Source organism: Equus caballus, chromosome 10 (assembly GCF_041296265.1).
Source record: "Equus caballus isolate H_3958 breed thoroughbred chromosome 10, TB-T2T, whole genome shotgun sequence".
In the NCBI taxonomy this organism is placed as follows: Eukaryota; Metazoa; Chordata; class Mammalia; order Perissodactyla; family Equidae; genus Equus; species Equus caballus.
Genome location: NC_091693.1, coordinates 68,299,921 through 68,318,958, shown reverse-complemented (window position 1 = coordinate 68,318,958; position 19,038 = coordinate 68,299,921). Strand labels below are relative to the sequence as shown.

Here is a 19,038-nt window from a genome sequence, read left to right as displayed (position 1 = left end):
CCAGAAATCACGCCCCTCTGCAGTTTTGTTTTATTCACGAGAAAAGTGGGGCCCATGGAAACCATGGTTTGTCGACGTTCACCCCAGGACTAGAACCCAGGTATCCTGGTTTCCAGTCTGCAGGCATTTATTTGGTGAACCTAGAAAGCTTCCTGGCTTTTGATGGTAGATTTGTTCAGCAAATGACCCAGCATCTCCCGGAGGTAAACTGAGCCTCATGAAAGTAGGAGGCCCTCAGGAAGATGCATCCCTGTCCTCTGGTGGCTGGAGGATTAAATGATCATGTTGCAACTTGTTCTGTGGGAAATCCTCTGGGGAATTAATTATTACTGTGATTATATGAAGTGTGACTCTCCTGAAGTAGTTTGGCATATTTATTTTATACCAGTATTATATGAAACCAAGGCACATTTTAAAAGATCTTGACACCCACCTGAAGCTTACAGGCAAAACCTGCTACTAGATCAATTTCTTTTATTTTGGTTTGACCAATCTCCAAAACAAACAACAGTGAAACAGGATTTTATTTTTAAATACTGTGGTATTCATTTTTCCCTCAGACTTCTGATTCTACAAGAGTGGCACTCGTTAGAATGATACACGGCTGTTTGAAATATCTGCATTACCTTTCGGACGGAGAAATGGGTCATGCTAACTCTCCTTCCAGTGGGGGAAGGCTGCAGGAAGGGCTCCCTTTATCAGGAGGCACATCGACAATGCAAGGAGCCTAGCTCAATCAATCTAGCTGGCATTCTGGGAGGCCTTGTGCCCAGGCAGGATAGCATAGTAACTTCATACTGACTTGTTCCATTTTCTATTGGAAAAAGCTTTCAGATAGAATCACAGCATACTCGGTGGGAGGTAGGAGGCTTTTGCAGACCCTAGGCAGTCACGTACTGCCGAGCCCCCACCCTCACCCCTACCCCCGTGTGCCACAGTCCCTCTATCTGTGACCGTGCATTTGCTCCCAAATCCTTAACCTCAAGCCAAGCAGGTGGGACCTGTAAGAGGAATGCTCAGGGTAGTTCAGCTCTCTGCTTCTCAAGGAGCATATGAGTATGGGTCTAGGTCACACTTCCCTGGGTGTTTAGGAAGTGATATTTGAGCCTTTGCTAAACAATAAATGTCTTGGACCCAAGTGTACCTGGGCAAAGGTGACCATGTTCTGGGCCTCCCTGCTCTTTTCTAGAAACACTTGTCTGGAAGGAGTAATTGCAGCCCCCAGATCTCCTAGGACTTGTAAACTAAAACCATGAGGGGACACACTTCTTGTCCCTTGCCTGACCTCCCTTTGCTCCCTTCACCAGGAAGGCGCTGATGGTAGACGGCAGCTGGGGAGAGCAGGGAGAGAGAGCGCACGAGAGAGAACTCATGCCTGATGGATCCCATTAGGCTTAGTGTGCAAAGCAAGTTGAGATGAAGTAGCTGCTCTGGTATGCGTCCAAAACTGCTGTTCTATTTTTAGTCTCCCCCGCGTGCTTCTTAGCCCCGCGTGTACGCCTGGGCACCTGGATCGGCAGCAAAACATGGAACTGAGCCACTCATTTGTAAAACTGGAAGGAAGGAGGCCATTGATGCCCGGCTTGTTTATCGCTGACAGGGAAGGCGGACCTGGAATGTTAATGAGGACGGCTCTCTGAAGCATGCCTTCATGGTTAGCTAGGAGTTCAAAGGAGGAGGCAGCCTCGTCCTGTGCCGAACAAATGTGAACCGTTGATAGAGGGAAGGAGAAATCAATTATGCTGTTGCAGGCTTCCATGTCATTGTGTTGGAGTTGTTAGAAAAGGTAGGACAAGGACCAGATCTCAGAAGGAAACAAAGCCACATGGCCTTGAAGTATAACGAGTTTGCCATGGCAACTGATGGAAACGAGCCTCCCGGGCACTGAGCAGGTGTGTTATCTTACAGAATAAACATACTTCTCTCACTCCCTGGTTTTTATAATAAAACCTGTGTTTGGATTACTTTCCCTTCCTCTTTGTTACCCGGAGAAGTTGGCTGTTGCTCAATGAGCCCAAGGCTCTAGTGAGGGAAATGTAATCAGTGTTATCAAAAGGGCTGCTTTGGAAAAGCTGGCACTCGGCTTGGCTGCCAGCCTCGTCAGTGGGCAGCAGCTGGGCTGCAGGTAGCTGTCTAGCCTTTGCCACCTTCCAGGCGATGCCCTCCATAGAAAGCCACTTGTTCACGCATTCATCGAGGCATAACAGGGAGGCCGGGCTCTCAGGCTGGTGAGGGTCAAAAGCTGCCTTCTGCCGAGAGGAGGAGAAATGTGTTCAGGTGAGGCTGGGAGCTGACCAATTTTCAGCCTCCTGTGTTATCTGGGATGTGGGCCAAGGGTTCCTTCAGTTCAGGGATTAACTGATTCCATCTTCCAATCTGTTGTTATCTACAGAGTTCAGTTACTCAGAAATGTGCAGAGAGCTGCTATTTCCCTGAGCCTTAAATCCCTCTCAAATGGGTTCTGGGGTGGTAGATTCCCACGTCTGAAATGTACACAAAATGTGGAGGTTTTATAAACCCCCCCCAAGTTAAAAGGAAAAGTCTACTTTTTATTGTTATGAGGCCAAAAATAATGATAAAGCAAGATAGTCAAATTTTTATTGTTTTTAATTTGTGACTAAAAGAAAACTTCTGGGCCGGCTCCGTGGCCGAGTGGTTAAGTTCACGCACTCCGCTGCGGTGACCCAGGGTTCCAATCCTGGGCGCGGACATGGCACCGATCGTCAGGCCATGTTGAGGCGGTGTCCCACATCCCACAGCTGGAAGGACCTGCAACTAAGGTATACAACTGTGTACCGGGGGGGTGGGGGGGGCGGGTTGGGGAGATAAAGCAGGAAAAAAAAAAAAGATTGGCAACAGTTGTTAGCCCAGGTGCCAATCTTTAAAAAATAATAATAATAAAAGAAAACTTCTTCCACTCTAGCTTCAAATTGATTTTCAAAACAAGATGCTCATTCACAACGGGCTCCCAGAACACAGACAATTCTAAACTGGGCTGTGGCAAAACCAGTGAACTGAGGAGAACTTGTACATCCAGGGCCAGCCGGCTCCGTGAAGAGCTGTCAAGCTGTGGCTGATGTTGCACAGCACAGCCCCTCCCCACTTCTGTGTGTGCTCCTTCTTTCCTCCCAGACGCCTAGGACCTCCTCTCTTGCCCCTCTCCTCCAGCCCTATCCTCCCAGTCCATGCCCTGGCTGCCCCTTCACACATCACCTTACCTTTGACCCTAATAGGAAAAAAAAAAAAAAAAAACGGCTGACTGAGGACCAATTTAAACTCTGGTGTCAGTGGAGGAAAGAGTTTCATACACCAACCCTCCCAGGCAAAATGGTATCACAAAGTTCAGGCACTAAACCACGTTGTGAGGGGAGCTTAAGGAGGCCGTTCCAAAGTGGGCAGGCAGGGCCTTTCCACATTCACGGTTTTCAAATTCAGTGCTCTGAACTAGGTCTTTGGATCCCACGAAGCAGAAGTTCCTGACACCCTAGTGTGAGCACGGGAGGTCTGCTTCCATCATGTACCATTTCAATCGAAAGTGTCATTCAAAAGCTAATCCCAGGAAGGTCACAGAGAAGGAATTAAGCAGCAGATAATAGATCAGCAACAAATCTCCAACTACTTATTAAATGCCTACTATGTGCATGGTACTATGCTTCGCATGAAGATGAGTGACACGTGCTCTTGCCCTGCAAGTATTTAAAATCTAGCTGGGAAGATAGGACATAAGATGAAAAGCTCACACCCAAGGCAGTGTACAGTAAATGCTAAGCAGGTGGGCCAGCTGGTCCCTTTCCCTGACCTTCACTATGACCCAGGACTGGGCACACACTTATGCAGTTTCAAGGTCAGATCTTCAAAGAAGCAGATGACTGGAGATTTTTCCTAATAAATAGAAGAGCTGCTCACTCCTTCTCCCCCCATACAGCTTTTAGATTATAATATTCAGAATCCCTATAAATCACCATGTAAATGAGGTCCGAGATTAGGAGACAGAATGTAAGAAATGGGAAAGGATGAAAAAGCACCACAGAGTGTGCATATTAAACCAATAAATGACAAGGCAGCCCACAGGGCATATACATCAGCCCTCTCTAAAGAGCAGCCGAGGCCCATGCATGCCTCAAAGGGCCTGACAGCACTGCAGAAGTGGGAAGGTGAGGATACGCTTTTACACGCAACCTTCACATCTGGAAAGGCAGAAACCGGGCGATGGAGGGTCGGCTGGGAGAGAGCAAATGGAATTCTGCACTCTCAGTGGGGTGTGGGGGAATGTTTGAAGTTCAGCCTGTCAGCTAAATATACAAATAACTGAGAGAGAAAGCAGAAAATGATAATTTGCTGGAATGGGCAAAGAAACTCTCTCCATGAATGAATGTTGGCACTGTCCGATTTCCTCAAACAAAATCTGTGGCAGAAAACACTGACCAGGCTGAATCTGTGATGTTTTAAACACGTTTCTCACTCTAGCATGGTGTGGCTTTGTAATCAGACAAACCAGAGTTTGAATCCCAGTTCACTTACTGACTAGTTATGTGACCTTAGGCAAGTTACTTAACCTCTCAATCTCAGCCACGAAGTGGGGACAACAGAACCAACTCCCAGGGAGGCTGTCAGGATAAGGTAAGATGGATGACATAAAGCTTCTAGAATAGTGCCTGGCATATAGTAAAGACTCAATAAATCTTCCTTCCTTTCTTGTCCTTTCGTTCTTGCTTTCTAGCTCATAATTAATGATTATTTATGGGGACTTTGAATATTATCTCCAAAAAGTCAAATAGCAAATTCTAACAAAAAATTTTTTCATTTTAAAAGTGAAGCCTTAGGCGAGGTCAACCTATGAAGTTTTTTTTTTTTCTCACTTTTTTTTATTAAGGTTATGAAAGTTAACATCCTTGTGAAATTACAGTTGTACATCATTATTAGTCTTGTTGTAGGTACACCATTTCCCCCCTAGTGCCCTCCCGCCATCCCCCTTTCCCCTGGCAACCACTGATCAGTTCTCTTTGTCCTCAACCTATGAACTTTTAAGCTTAAAACTTCCATCCAGTTTTTCAGAGGAGCTAATCAGCTACTTTGTTTTCTTAGTAAGACCTGGAAGCGGCCATAGCAGACTCACAGAGCAATCACAGCCATCTGGAGACAGCCTCCTCTCCTCCGACGTCTTGCTAAGGAGCAAGACTCCCAGCAGCAGTGGTTGGAATGATTAAAGGTCCAACATACCAAACTTGGCAGTGATGTTAGACTTTAAAGGAAACTAACTTTAGAGATTCACAATGGGGCCTCGAAAATAGGATAACGGATTTGAAAGTATTTTGAAAAGTAATTTGAAAGGCAGTATTGTGTTCATATTATACCTATTATTAAAAAGGAAATGTTGAATTCAGGCTGGGAAAACTGCTATGCTCTCCTCTGGGTCTGCTTTTCCAAGAAACAAGTTATCATTGTCTTCTCCAACACAGCCCACTCTGAACTATCTCCCCAGCGAAGAAAAGGGGGGAGGGCTGCTTAAGCAAACGTTTAAACAGAACGAGAGTTATCACATTGGTTAGCGTTTCTCAAACCTCTTTTTTTTTTTTAAAGGAAACAAGTTCTCTTGAAACTGCCCCCCTGTTGACTCAAATAATTTTCATCATATTGTTCCTTAAATATGCACCAATATACAATTAGGTATAAATGCTTTTACGCGTAGCTCATTAAAAACTATAAGAATACAAAGTGAAAAAGTTCTAGAGATCTGTTGCACAACAATGTGAATATACTCAATGCTACCAAACTGTACACTTAAAAATGGTTAAGATGGTAAATTTTATATGTGTTTCTTACCACAATTAAAAAAATCTATAAGAACAAATCAAATAAAAACAAAATCACCAGATAAATTCAAATAAAAAACATTAATTTGGTGTAAAGGTGGTAATATTTTGCTGACATTAAACAGCCAATGTTGATTTAATTACAATTTATACACATAATTATAAAAGTATAATAAGAAATTTTACCCATTTTATGTTGCAACTGTTGACTTAAATATTTGATTTTGAGCATGATGGACAGTCATTATCATTATTATAACTTTTCTTCCCATCAGGTCACTCATTTGAAACCATCAGTTGGCTATTTTAATTGGTCCAACTGACTTAAAAGTGGTGCTCTCCAAAATATGATAATGTTAAATTAAAAAAAAAAACTTCTAATGAAAAGTTCTTCATGGAGAATACTTGGAAGTTGGCATGTGATATAAACACAGAATCAAACCAATACATCTCCTTATACCCTGAATAAAGTGACCGCTTTGCCTAGCTTCTTTTGAGTTCCACCCGTGCTACCATGAAACCTGTAATGACTCAGTTTTCTTGCCATTTTCCCCTATTTGAACCATTGTGAAGTATAAAACTTCATTTATACTGCTGCCATGATTCATTTGGCCTTCATTTTGCATGAATGCATCATTTGTGTATGAGGTCGGCCCAGTTCTTTTCTCATTAGCCTGTGACAATTAAAGTAGCATGGTTATTTTTATGATGGAAAATAAAAATTAATTTATTAAATAAATTAAAAGACTACACTTAATAATTGCATCTTACGACTGAAAAGGAGCGGTTTTAGCTTTACAACTGGTAAGATAATTCAATATGATTTTTATCAAACAGAAAGCAAGATGGTTTCTGTTATTTTGATGCCAAGAATGCCAATCTAAAGACTATAAACACTGTGATGTACAGCATGGTGACTATGGCTAATAATACTGTGTCGCATATAGGAAAGTTGCTAAAAGAGTAGATCCTAAAAAAATAAGTAAAGACTACCAACACATTAAAAGCTAAATATTGCTGGGGGCCAGTCTGTGGCCGAGTGGTTAAGTTCGTTCGTACCCTCCACTTCAGTGGCCCAGGGTTTCACCATTTCAGATCCCAGGCACGGACCTAGCACGGCTCATCTAGCCATGTTGAGGCGGCGTCCTGCATACCAGAACTAGAAGGACCTATGATAGAATATACAACTATGTACAGGGGCGGGGGCGCTTTGAAGAGAAGAAGTAGAAAAGATTGGCAACAGATGTTAGCTCAGGGCCAATCTTTAAAAAAATAGAAAAGTTAAATATAGCCATGTTAGCCATCACATGGTGCCAACTCAATTTTAAACACAAAGCATTGACACTCAAAGTATGAGGTTATAAAATGAACACCCCAGGTGAGCCAAGTGGCTCACATTTTACGTTTTTTTAGATCATCGTTGAAACGAAAACACATTATTACTGACGGACCATCAATAATATACATACAGACTTCTCTAGTTTGAGGAGAAACTGATATTATATACATAGACCCCACAAATCTTTAAAGACTTAGAACACCAGGAAAGAGGAGGGAGGAGGGCATCCATGAGAGGGAGGTCTGGTGCAGGGTGTCGGGACGAGAGGGACATCCCTGCACAGGGTCAGCTTGGCTCAGGGTCAGAACCAAAGAGGTCTGAGAGGGTGGCTCAGTGCAGGGTGTCGGATCGCAGGTGGTTTGAGGATGGGTGGCAGGGCAGCCCAGCATGGGGTTTCAGAGCCCACGTGGGAGGAGGGGAGTGTTCTTGCAAAGGGACAGTCTAACGTGCGGTGTTAGAGTCCAGGCCAGCTGAAGAGGGTATCCCTCTAGAGCGGCGGCGTGGTGTGGGGTTTCGGAGCCCAGGCAGGGTGAGGGGGTGTCTCTGTAGGAAGGTGGTCCAGCACAGGTGTTATAGCCAAAGCAGGTGTGCTACCTACAGAACACGGCATCTGAGCTTCCTGATAAACACAGCATGTGACATTCCTGACAAAGACAGACAACTTAATCATGAGAAAACATCCAACAACACAAATTGAGGGACATTCTACAAAATGACTGGCCTATATCTTTTAAAAGTGTCAAGGACATGAAAGTCAGGGAAAGACGGAGGAACTATTCCAGATTGAAGGAGACTAAGGAGACGTGAGGAATCATTGCACCATGTGGTTCTGAACAGCAATCCTTTTGCTAAAGTTATGTTCTTGGGCCATGGAGAAACTTGACTGGAATCTGAGGTTTAGCCCCCAATGTATCAATGTTAATTTCCAAATTTTGCTGAACTAGAGTTATGGAGAAAAATGTCTCTGTCTGAGGAAACGTGCTCTATGATATTCAGGGGTAATGGGCAAATCAGATCGGCAACTTTCTTTCAAATGGTCTGGGGGAGAAAAGGTCTTTGTACTTTCAACTTTTCAGAAAATTTGAGACTGTCTCCAAATTTAAAATTTAATAATACAATGTTAAGTTTTTTTTTTTTTAAAGATTTTATTTTTTCCTTTTTCTCCCCGAAGCCCCCTGGTACATAATTGTACATTCTTCGTTGTGGGTCCTTCTAGTTGTGGCATGTGGGACGCTGCCTCAGCGTGGCTTGATGAGCGGTGCCTTGTCCACACCCAGGACTGGAACCAACGAAACACTGGGCCGCCTGCAGCGGAGAGTGCGAACTTAACCACTCGGCCACAGGGTCAGCCCCCAATGTTAAGTTTTTTAAAAAAAGGATTAAAATTCATGTATATGTATGACCAACTATATAGAACTATCTTCCAAAAGAGTAAGAGTTTTCATTGAGCAGTTGTTATGCGTCAGATACTGGACTAAGCAGTTTGCATACCTGATCTATTTAAACTTTACTCCAGTCTTACAAAGTGGGTATACTAGTGTCATTCTACAGATAAGGAATCTGAGGTTCAGAGAAGCTAAGTAACTTGTCCAGGTTCTTAATTAACCTATTGTACTGTTCAAGAAAAAGCCTAGAAAAAACGCCCAGAACGTTAATAGCAGTAGTCTCTGAGCAGTGGGACTATGAATGACTTTTCATTTCCCTTTTACAGTTTTCCCTCTTTTCCAAAATAACCACAGTAGCATGTTGCTTTTGCAATTAGAAAAAAAGAGAAAGCTGTCATTTAAAAAATCATTTGTTGTGGAGTACTGTTATAAAAATATGCTGATTATTCAAATCCATATTGAACAACCTAAACTATTAATAGTGATATTATCTCTTAGTAGTGATTTTCATTTTTCAATTTTTGCTTCTCTGTAATTTATTGTTTCTATAATTAATTCTTTCATTCATTCAACAAATACAGAGCATCTGCTATGATTTATTTTTATGAGAAGAAAAAATTTTAAAAGAAAAAATGTACAATGTCAGCCCAAAGTTGTAAATTTTATTCAAAAAAGGAGGAAGGAAAGATATATATGCTCAGAAAAAGACTGGGCACCAAAATGTTACTAGCAATTATGTTTCGGTGGTGAGTTAGTGGAAATGTTATCTTTTCTGAGTACCTTTCTATGCTTTCCCAGTTTTCAACAATATATATTACTTATATATTCTATCCATGGCTGTGTCTCCAGTGCTTAGAAGAGTACCTGGCACATAGTAGGAGTTCAAGAAGATTTCTTGAACAAATGAATGCTTTTGAGTATAAATACCCCCAAAATAGTTCTTAAAAACAGCATGGACCTTCATTTATTCAGTCCGTTATGGTAGGTGGCAAACTTTGCACTCAACCTATGCTACTCTATGCTGGAGAAGACACAGAGAAGGCCCAGGTGTAGCAGGGAGTTCCAGTTGCCATTTACTGGGTGGTAGTGATGGGGAGAGCCATGTTACAGGATGACAGGGTGAGCAGAAATGGGGGACACACTATTCAGAAAAACACCACAGTGTTGTTTTGTCGTATTTGTTAAGAATTTTACTCAACGTATTTCCAGGAGAATGGGAGGCAACACATCACTGTCCCAGTGTCCAATGAGGATAGACCCCATGTTGTAATAGCTGGGTTTCTTGGTAGCGCTATCTGAGGTTCACAGAGGAATGGCGGGGTGAGATGAGGTTGGGATGACTCAGTCATTTTCTCCTATTTTGCTTGTAATTATGAAGCTCACTTCTCTGGTTTTATAAATTAACTTGGGTCATAAGTCCAAAGAGAGACCAGATATGAGGCCAATGTGGGGACAGAAGTCCCTTTGCTGGTACATGAATCAGGCTGACTGCCCCAGCATCTATATCTCCACTTGGCTGTCCAACTTTGACTCATGTATGGGGGAAGTTATATGCTATGGTGATATTGCCAAGTTAGAAGAGTCTCAAAAACCACCTGAGGCAGTCCTTATGTGTGTCCAGGCACTACTAGGAGAAACAAACCTTTGAAGTCATCCTCAAATCTCCTCCTTCTCTTACAACCAACACATTGGCAAATTCTGTTGGTTTTACCTTCGAACTATGTCCAGAATCTGACCACTACCCCGTCTCTTACCTCACCTGGATTACTGAAACAGCCTCTTAACCACTCTCTGCTTCAATCCTTGGCCCCCTGCTGTATTTTCCACACAGCAGCCACAGCAGCTTTTAAAGCCTAACTCAGATTGTGTCTTTACACAAAAATCTACAACGGCCAGAGCTCTTACAGTAAGGCCCTACCTTGTGTCCCCAGCTCTCGGTTATCTCTCTGACCTAATTTTCTACAGCTTTCCCCTTGCTCACTCCAGTCTAGCCACCTGGACCTCCTAGTTGTTTCTCAAACACGCCAGGCACACTTTGCCCTTGCTGTATCCCTTGCAGGAAATTGCCCCGTGCCCATCCAAATGGCCCTCTTAGAATCTCTCCTCAAATGTCACCTTATCAGAGAGACCTTTCCTGACCACCTATATCAAGTAGAAACCAGCTATCCAGACATCATCTCCTTTACCTGGCTTTGTTTCTTCATAGCAACTGTCATCATCTGGGACAGTTCTGCCCACCAAGTGTGTCCGATTTTCCCAAACACAGGGTATGATTGCACTTCTTCGCCTTTTGAAGTTGGGTACAGCCACGTGACTTGCTTTGCCTAGTGACATCTGAGTAGAAGTGCCATGTATCACTTTCAGGTGTAAGCTTTAAAAGCCAGTGAGAAATTCACCACTCTATCTTCCTCTCTCTCACGGAGACTAGCCATACTCCAGATGGTGGTTCTCCAGGCAGCCTCGGTCCCAGAGTGAAGTTGCACAGAACAGAGCTCCCAGCTGAGCTGCAAGGAACACGCAGTGTAAGTGAGAAATAAACTGTTATTTTAAGCCACTGAGATACTGAGTTGTTTACTGCCACAAAATAACTAGCCTATCCTGATTGACACATTCTCTGACACATTACATATTTATTTGTTTACTGTCTCCCCCTGCCCCCTCTCCCAATGTAATCTCTAGGATGGCAGGACTCTCTCTGTTCACTGTTGTATCTCCAGTGCCTGGAACAGTGCCTGGCCCATCACAGGTACTCAATAAATAATTGTTGGCTGACTGAATGAATGATAAATTGATCACACCAATTGAAATAGGAAGATTTAACAATGGCAGGTGAATCTAATCCTAGACTCATCTACAAAAACATTTATTCTACCTGATCTGAATGTCAACACATGGTTCCGGATTCAAGATCAGAAGTGTGGCCGCTTCTCTCAGCAGACAGTTTGAAAACACAAATCGCCTATGGGTACGTAACATAGCTGGTCCTGAAAGCACATAAAGTAGCTAAAGTTGCAACACAAATGGAGGTCTGGCACACTGCTGAGGGGACTCAGTGACAGCCATAAATAAAAAGCATTAGCAGTGTTTGTGTCGATGCTGAATGCTGATGTGGTTTCCTTTCCCTGTGTGGACATTAGCATTTGTAATGAACTGAGCTTCAGAGGCCCGGGATTTGATCTGCCGTTATCATAAATTGGTGTATGAGCCCCTCTCAGGACTTCTGCAAAAGCAGTGTGTGCTTTTGTGCGCTGCTTTCTTTTCACGTGCTTCCTCCTGGTATGCGTGAATTTGGATGGGGATAATGCATTTCCTGTATCATGTGGCACAGCACAAGGAAACTCATTGTATCCCTTCAGAGGAAGAGTACATCTGTAAGTAGTTTTTAAGAGTGTACTGAAGGATCTTGTTAGGGTGACTTATTCTCCCAGTTCCATTTGGTTGATGAAGTGGATCACGTGACAGAAGTGCATAATGAACTGCTTCAGCTGCTGCCAGTGGGAAGCTCAACCTATAAAACGCGAAACCTCATGGCTTCATTGAGGGCATAGCAAGCTGATCACATAAGAGAGAAGCTGCCCCAGTCTGAGTTGTCATTTCTTACTGTCGCATACAATACACCAGTGTTACTAGGCTTTTGCTTTTACTTCCCTCCAAAGTAACTGCCTTTCCAGTTTATTCCTAATTCGAACTGGAAAGGCAGTCATTTCTGCATACAATTCCCTAAAGAGCAAACATTATTAAGATGTGCAAGTAATCCTCTATGAAACGCATTTGCAAGGAGTCTTTATGTTTTATCATTAAAAAAGGAAACATATATTTACATCAGAGAGCAGGGGCTTTTTCCCTCCTCACCATCTCTTTTCCTCCCACCCTTTTTTATATTTCTTTTCTTTCCCTGTTCCACTAGCTTTTTTTTTTCTCTTTATACTCACCGGTAATTCCCTAACAACTGCAATCATAAGGGATATAATTTGTCTCCCATTTTCCACAGGTGGCACAGAACAGTGATATCCAAGCCAAAAAACACAAGTGATGAATCTATTCCAGGAGTGGTCCAATGTGCAGCTCACTCTGGATGCTTCTGGGTCACTAAGGAACACAGAGTGCATGGAGAAATAAAAAGCAATAGTGCAAACGCTAGTCCTAGATATGATGATTGGGGAAATGATGAAAAAGGCTATAAATCAACTCAGTTAACTTCTCCTACAGAGCTAGGCACTGTGCAGGGGGCTGACGAGACAGAGCACATGGCCTTTGATTTGAAAGAAATCAGTGAAGAAATGACGGCGTGTGATGACATATCCAAATGCCATAACAGCTGCACAGAGAGTAGGGCTTTAGGTGGTCCCATAGGGAAGATCTCAGTGAGAACTGAAGTTGTGAGGCAAGGCTTTGGGCTGGAGGCAGGAACTGAGCTGGACCTGGAAGGACAGGTTTTAGATGCTGTCAAACAGCAAAATACTCTATTAAAGAGGTCAAGAATGCATGACATCTTGATCAAATTCAGCTATTTTGGGCACCTTGCTTCATAGCCCCAGTTTCCCAACTAACCATACACATCAGCTGTACAGGTTATCTAAAGAACTTTAAAAAAGTATTCATCAGATGTTAGTATAAGGCGATCAATTCACAATATAAAGTACCAAGGTGTCACAGCTGTACGCTTTCAATTGATTATGAGGACAGCAGAATGGGTTTTCTTGTATACCAATGAGTGCCATGGATTAAAAGTGCTGCTGAATTTAAGGAAAACAGAAAATATAATCTGAAAAATGAGAACTTAATCTTCAGTAGCAAAACAGCTTACAAAACTTCTTTTGGAGACTTTTAATTATGTCAGATTTGGCTTGAGCGAATTTAGTGAATTTTCCTTTGCAGACAGAAAGCTGGCATTGGGATCCTATAGAAAGCCCCTGGCACCTGGTTACCTCCCTCTGACTCTGATGCTGGCCAGGAGCCTCTGGTGAAAATCCCTGGCTCCTTTCTGCAGAGGAATGGCAAGGCTTGGCTGCAACTGTTGGGTTCACACAGAGACGGGGCGACTTGTTCTCAGGGTCAGCAGGGGTGGAGGTGAGAGGCAGCTCAAGGCCAAGAGTTTGACTTCCTGACCCTTCCAGAAAAGTGTAGCACTCTCTAATTTATTCCTAATTGGAATACGCTGTGGTTTTCCTGGCCACAAGACGTGCCCTTTTAACCATTTCCTCGCAAAAGACCTTTGTTAGATTTTATTTAGTTATTTCCATGTCAAAAGAGCTACCACATAAAATTTAATACCAAAAAAGCCTCCTGTTCCTGTTTCACATAACACAATAATATGGTTTCTGAGGTCTTGAGCCCAGAACTACTGGTCCTTTTGGTTGTGAGGGGTTGAAAGGAAAAATTAAATAGAGTTTATGAAAAATAGAAAGCCTTTTGGACTGTCTCCCTTTTTCTGAATGAATACTTGAAGGTGAGTATACATGCATATGGTTTGCACGCATATGCACACGCAAATACACACACACACACACATTGATACACATCACCTATTTTACTGAAAAATATTATGATAGAAAACATTATTTTTCTTTAAGTCTTGGTTGCAGTCCTTCAATGATGGGCACCTGCGAGGCATATATTTGCAGGTAGCTGAAGGTACAGCTAAGTGGTCTGCGAAAGCTAAAATTAGATTGAGTTGGGAGAGATTTTTCCCTCAGTGTTTTCATTCCCAAACTCTGCTACCCCAATTTCCTGCACGGACTAAAGTCATAGTAGATACTACTCAAAAGGAATAACTCCCGAGAGACTCTCTCCAGAAAATCAGCATGCAAAAGGCAGTTGGCCCCAGAAGCCAAGGACTCTTGGCTACAGCAGTAGAATGTTAAAGCCACACAACAGTAAAAGAAATCTGGGTTTCCTATATTTTAAATTGTCTATTGTTTCAGCCTTAACTCTAGTGACATCCAGAGAAATGACTTAAAAATTAAATGAATTAAAGATTTTGCTCTTAGAATATTTATAAAAATAAGGTATTTTTGATGTTATTCCTTAAAAGATGATGAAAATTAGGTGCTGAAATTTAGATGCCTTCTGAAAATGACGTGGAGTAATTATATTTTTTAAATTGGGCAGCCCTGAAATTGTATGCTATGTAAATCAACTTTCATTATTCTTTAATGACTCTTTGCGATTCTTTTTTCTAGAACTTTGCAAGCTTGACTCGTGTTCACCTTGCCGTGGAACGCTTTAAAGGGCATTTCATCTAATAGCAGAGGAAAATGATAAATTATAGATGCCAAATCATATAGTAGTGATTTAAGTAGCACTAGGGTAAGGTTGTAAGCAATAAAATAAAAATTTTCCCAATCAACCTCTACATTAGGAGCAAAAAAGAAATAGCTGCCTGCATAATTAAAGAGAGACATGTCAACATGCTTGTTAATATGCTAACCTGAGAGCTTTTTAAAAAACTTGAAATCATAAAGCAGAATACTGGGAATATTCATCAGGTTAAGTGAAGAAGTTCTGTATTTATGAATGAGTATGAAGTAATTTTGTTGTAAGTGTGCTCTGGAAAAACAGGTATTGAGAAAAAAAAAAAAAGAAAGTCTCAATCTCTTAAGCGTTTGGGGAGTCAGGACGAGGAGGTGGTTAAGAGTTGGCCTGGATCTAAATTTTGGCTGTGTGACTTCAGCCAAAACTTAATCTCTTTGGGCCTCTGTTTCCTCAGATGTAAAATGGGAGATGTAGGTCCTACCTCTTAAGGTTATCGTGAGGATTACAAATAAAGCATTTAAAATAGAACGAAACAGGGTAAGCACTCATAAAAATGAGTTATATAATATTTTATTACTCCTCTGGCCAGACGCCATGGTGGCTTCTCTTCTTACTCTGAGTGAAAATCAAAGTCCTTATCATGTCCTATAAGGCCCCACACAACTGGCCTCTGTTTTCTCTCGGAACTGATCTCTGACTGCTTTCCCTCCCCATCAGGTCAAATAGTGGCTTCCTGGCTGTTCCTCAGACATGGGAGACACCTTCCTCAGACACACGGGGCGCCTTCCTCAGAGACATGAGGCACCTGTCTCAGACACACTGGGCACCTTCCTCAGACACACTGGGCACTTTCCTCAGACGCACTGGGCACCTTCCTCAGACACACTGGGCACTTTCCTCAGACACACTGGACACCTTCCTCAGACACACTGGGCACTTTCCTCAGACACACTGGGCACCTTCCTCAGACACACTGGGCACTTTCCTCAGACACACTAGGCACCTTCCTCAGACACACTGGGCACCTTCCTCAGACACACTGGGCACCTTCCTCAGACACACAAGGCCATCTTAGGACTTTTGGAGTTACTGTTCCCTCTGCCTTGAATGTTGTCCCTCAGACACCCTCACAGCTGGCTCATCACTTTCATCAAGTCTTTACTTCAAAAGCACCTTATTAATGAGACTTTCCCTGGACAACTATCTAACACTTGAATACCTCATCCCCACAGATATTTTATATTCTTTCTTGCCTTATTTTCCCCCTTAGCACCAACTACTTCCTAATACGTAATATCAGGAATATATATTTTACTAACTTATCCTGTTTATTTTCTCCATCTCCCACCATAATATAAACTCCGAGAAGGCAGGGAGTTTTGTTTTAGTCACTGTTGTATTTCCAGTGCCTAGCACTGTGTTTGTCACAATAGCAGCTGTCCATAAGCATTTGAAGGCTGAATGAGTGGATGATTTTCCTTAATTTCTAAAAAAAAATTATTATATCCTACACATATATTTCCTCATTCCAAAGTTTAATGAAATGCAATTGTTTTGACACATAAATTTTTCTTGGCTGCCATGATGACTGTCAACCACAGATATAGCAACAACCGCTCCTTAAAGGCCTGATAACTATAGGATGAAAGTGAAAGGACAAGGGCAGGCCACCCTGGCCATGATGCAGCTGCTGCTTCTAAGTCTTCATCAGTTCACCTGGAGGAAGAAATAAGGCTGCTGGCTGGACCTCCCTAGTTCCTCCTTCAGCCACAGATAAGACAGCAACAACTTCTGATTTGCCCTTTCCACTCTGTCCTTTTAATAGCTGTAAAGGGGTGGGAAGCTTCTTAAGATGGCACATAATTTCCCAAATCTGAACGTATGCAAGGGTGGAGCATATAGAATTCTATGAGTTATCGCTGTGAAATGATCTCTCTCTCTCCCTCCACTCCCCCGCCCCCGGCCAGGGATTTTAAAAGGGTGTTTAAAAACGGATGTGTTTAGAGGGGCAGAAGGTAAGATGGAAGATGAAATTTCCTGAATGCTTACTGTGCTACAGGCATTACACTAGGGGCCCTACATACTCTATCTAATTTATTCCTCACCACTATCCTGCGGAGTCGGTATTATTATCCCCAATCTCTAGATGAGGAACTGAGGTAAAACCAGGGTTCAGAGAAGACAAGTGACCTGCCCAAGGCCACCTGACTAGTAAGTGGCCGAGCAAGATATGGAGCATTCATCAGGAACATGACAACCACTTTCATTTTCTCTTTCCTCTTTGCCTCTTAAGCAGGTTCCTAAGCATTACATCAATTTGTGTGTCTTGAACCAACACTTCTGAATTAGAGAGTTAGTGTTTATGACAGATTTCTGCAAGAGCTTAAAGCTACTGGGATCTTAGCAGCTTCTCCTCCTCTCATCAATGAGGCGAGGGCCTGCATACCAGGGACAGGCTGACATCAGAGGAAGAGCAGTCTCTGTGCCCCGTCCATACCTCCCATTAGTAACCAGATGTGATCTTACCCTCCCCTAATGGCCAGAGCTCCTCATTTTACTTCTTTGATGGCACTTACACTGCTCTGCTTTGTTTGATAAAAATGAATGTATTCATCTTATTCTAAACCCTTTGGAGGCACAACTGCCTTTCCTACCTGATTCCAGGTAGGATTCCACTGACAGGGTGTAACAGCCCCTGCGTCTAACCACCAGACAACGTCAGCAAGGGAAGAGATTACCCAGTCTAACTTCGTAATGTTATTGGTGGGGAGAATGAAGCCTAGGAGGGATACGTAACTTGTCCAAGGTCATGGAATTGAGACCAGAATCCTGGTTTTCTTAGTTCCTCAGTTTTTCATTATACCACACCACCTACCTTGTCTTTGAGCAGAGGTATGATGTATTGAATGTGCTTTAAGAAAAAAGCCATCTGGTAAAAGTTGGGTAGGCCACACAGGGGCCTGTAAAGACTGCAGGTGGGGAAGGAACAGCAATAGTTCAGGAAATAAATAGCAATCACTCTAACTAGGTTGGTGGCAGCAGAAATGGAAAAAGGGGCCAAATGCAAGAAACATCATGATAATGGACTTGCTTGGACCATTACTGATTTGGGCGATGAGTCTGTGGGATGACAAGAGGAATGTCAAAGCTGAAGCCAGAGAAGGTGTGGTGCAGTGGTCGAGACAGATCTGGTTTCAAATCCCAGATCCCACGTGTTTGTTGTATCACCCTCCATTCATTTCGTAAATATTTATTGAACACCTGTATAGGCCAGGCACAGTCCTAGGCACTCAGGCTACACCACAGAAGAAAATTGACAAAGATTCTAGAGCTTATATTCTAGCTACGTCTTAGTCTTGCTAAGCCTCAGTTTCCTCATACATAAAATGGATAGAATAGTATCCATTCATACAGTTTTTGTGAGGATTAAGTACTCAGCAAATATTAGGGATCGTTATGCCCAAATTTTGAGGCTGGGTAACTAGGATAAAAGTGATATTAACAGAAATTGTGAAGGTGGAAGGACAAGATGGTCTTGAGGCAAGGCTCAGTGTGAGCGTATTGAGTCCTTTATCATCCCAAGTTTCTAGTAACATATGTGACCCAGGACTGTTACAGAGTTTGGTCTGGATTTGCCTATGTGACCCAAGTTCCTTGAAACAAAGGAGTAGAGACTGTAACCAAAAGTCCCAGATTCTTGAGTTTGACCCGTGCCAGGTAGAAGTTAGAGGCCTCTGTGGAAGGACACTCATTCTGTGCTGCTGGATCTGGGCTTTGTCTCCATAGGCAACAGCCCTGAGCGGGGGCGGCCCCATGACTGAGTGGTTGAGTTCGCGCACTCTGCTTTGGCGGCCCAAGGTTTCGCTGGTTCAGATCCTGGGTGCGGACATGGTGCCACTTGTCAGGCCACGCTGAGGCGGTGTCCCACATGCCACAACTAGAAGAACCCACAACTAAAATATACAACTATGTACTGGGGTCTTTGGGGAGAAGAATAAAAAAAAAAGAAGATTGGCAACAGTTGTTAGCTCAGGTGCCAATCTCTAAAAAAAAGAGCCCTGAGGGAATTGGGAATGAGGTGGTGTGTGGTGGTCAGCAGGGAAAGAGGAACACCCACCATTCTCTGAAATGAACTATGAAACGGGAGCTTAAGACTGCACAACAAGCACCCTTCAAGCAGCAGCAGAAGAAAGTGCAGTTCAAGACCTGAGGCTGAGAAGAGACTATTGAACTGAAAACCAACACT

General features: G+C 42.9%; 1 protein-coding gene across 1 annotated transcript in view; it reads right to left on the bottom strand.

Moving 5' to 3' along the window:
* Window positions 1-2,570: 2,570 nt before the first annotated feature.
* LOC102148804 (uncharacterized) overlaps window positions 2,571-19,038 on the bottom strand; it is a 62,842-nt gene continuing 46,374 nt past the window's right edge. The window contains exons 2-3 of the mRNA XM_070225441.1: window positions 10,724-11,041; window positions 2,571-2,788 (exon numbers count right to left, since the gene is read on the bottom strand). Coding sequence (XP_070081542.1) covers window positions 10,930-11,041 — 112 coding nt within the window. The 3' untranslated portion in view covers window positions 2,571-2,788; window positions 10,724-10,929. The remainder of the gene's footprint in view (window positions 2,789-10,723; window positions 11,042-19,038) is intronic.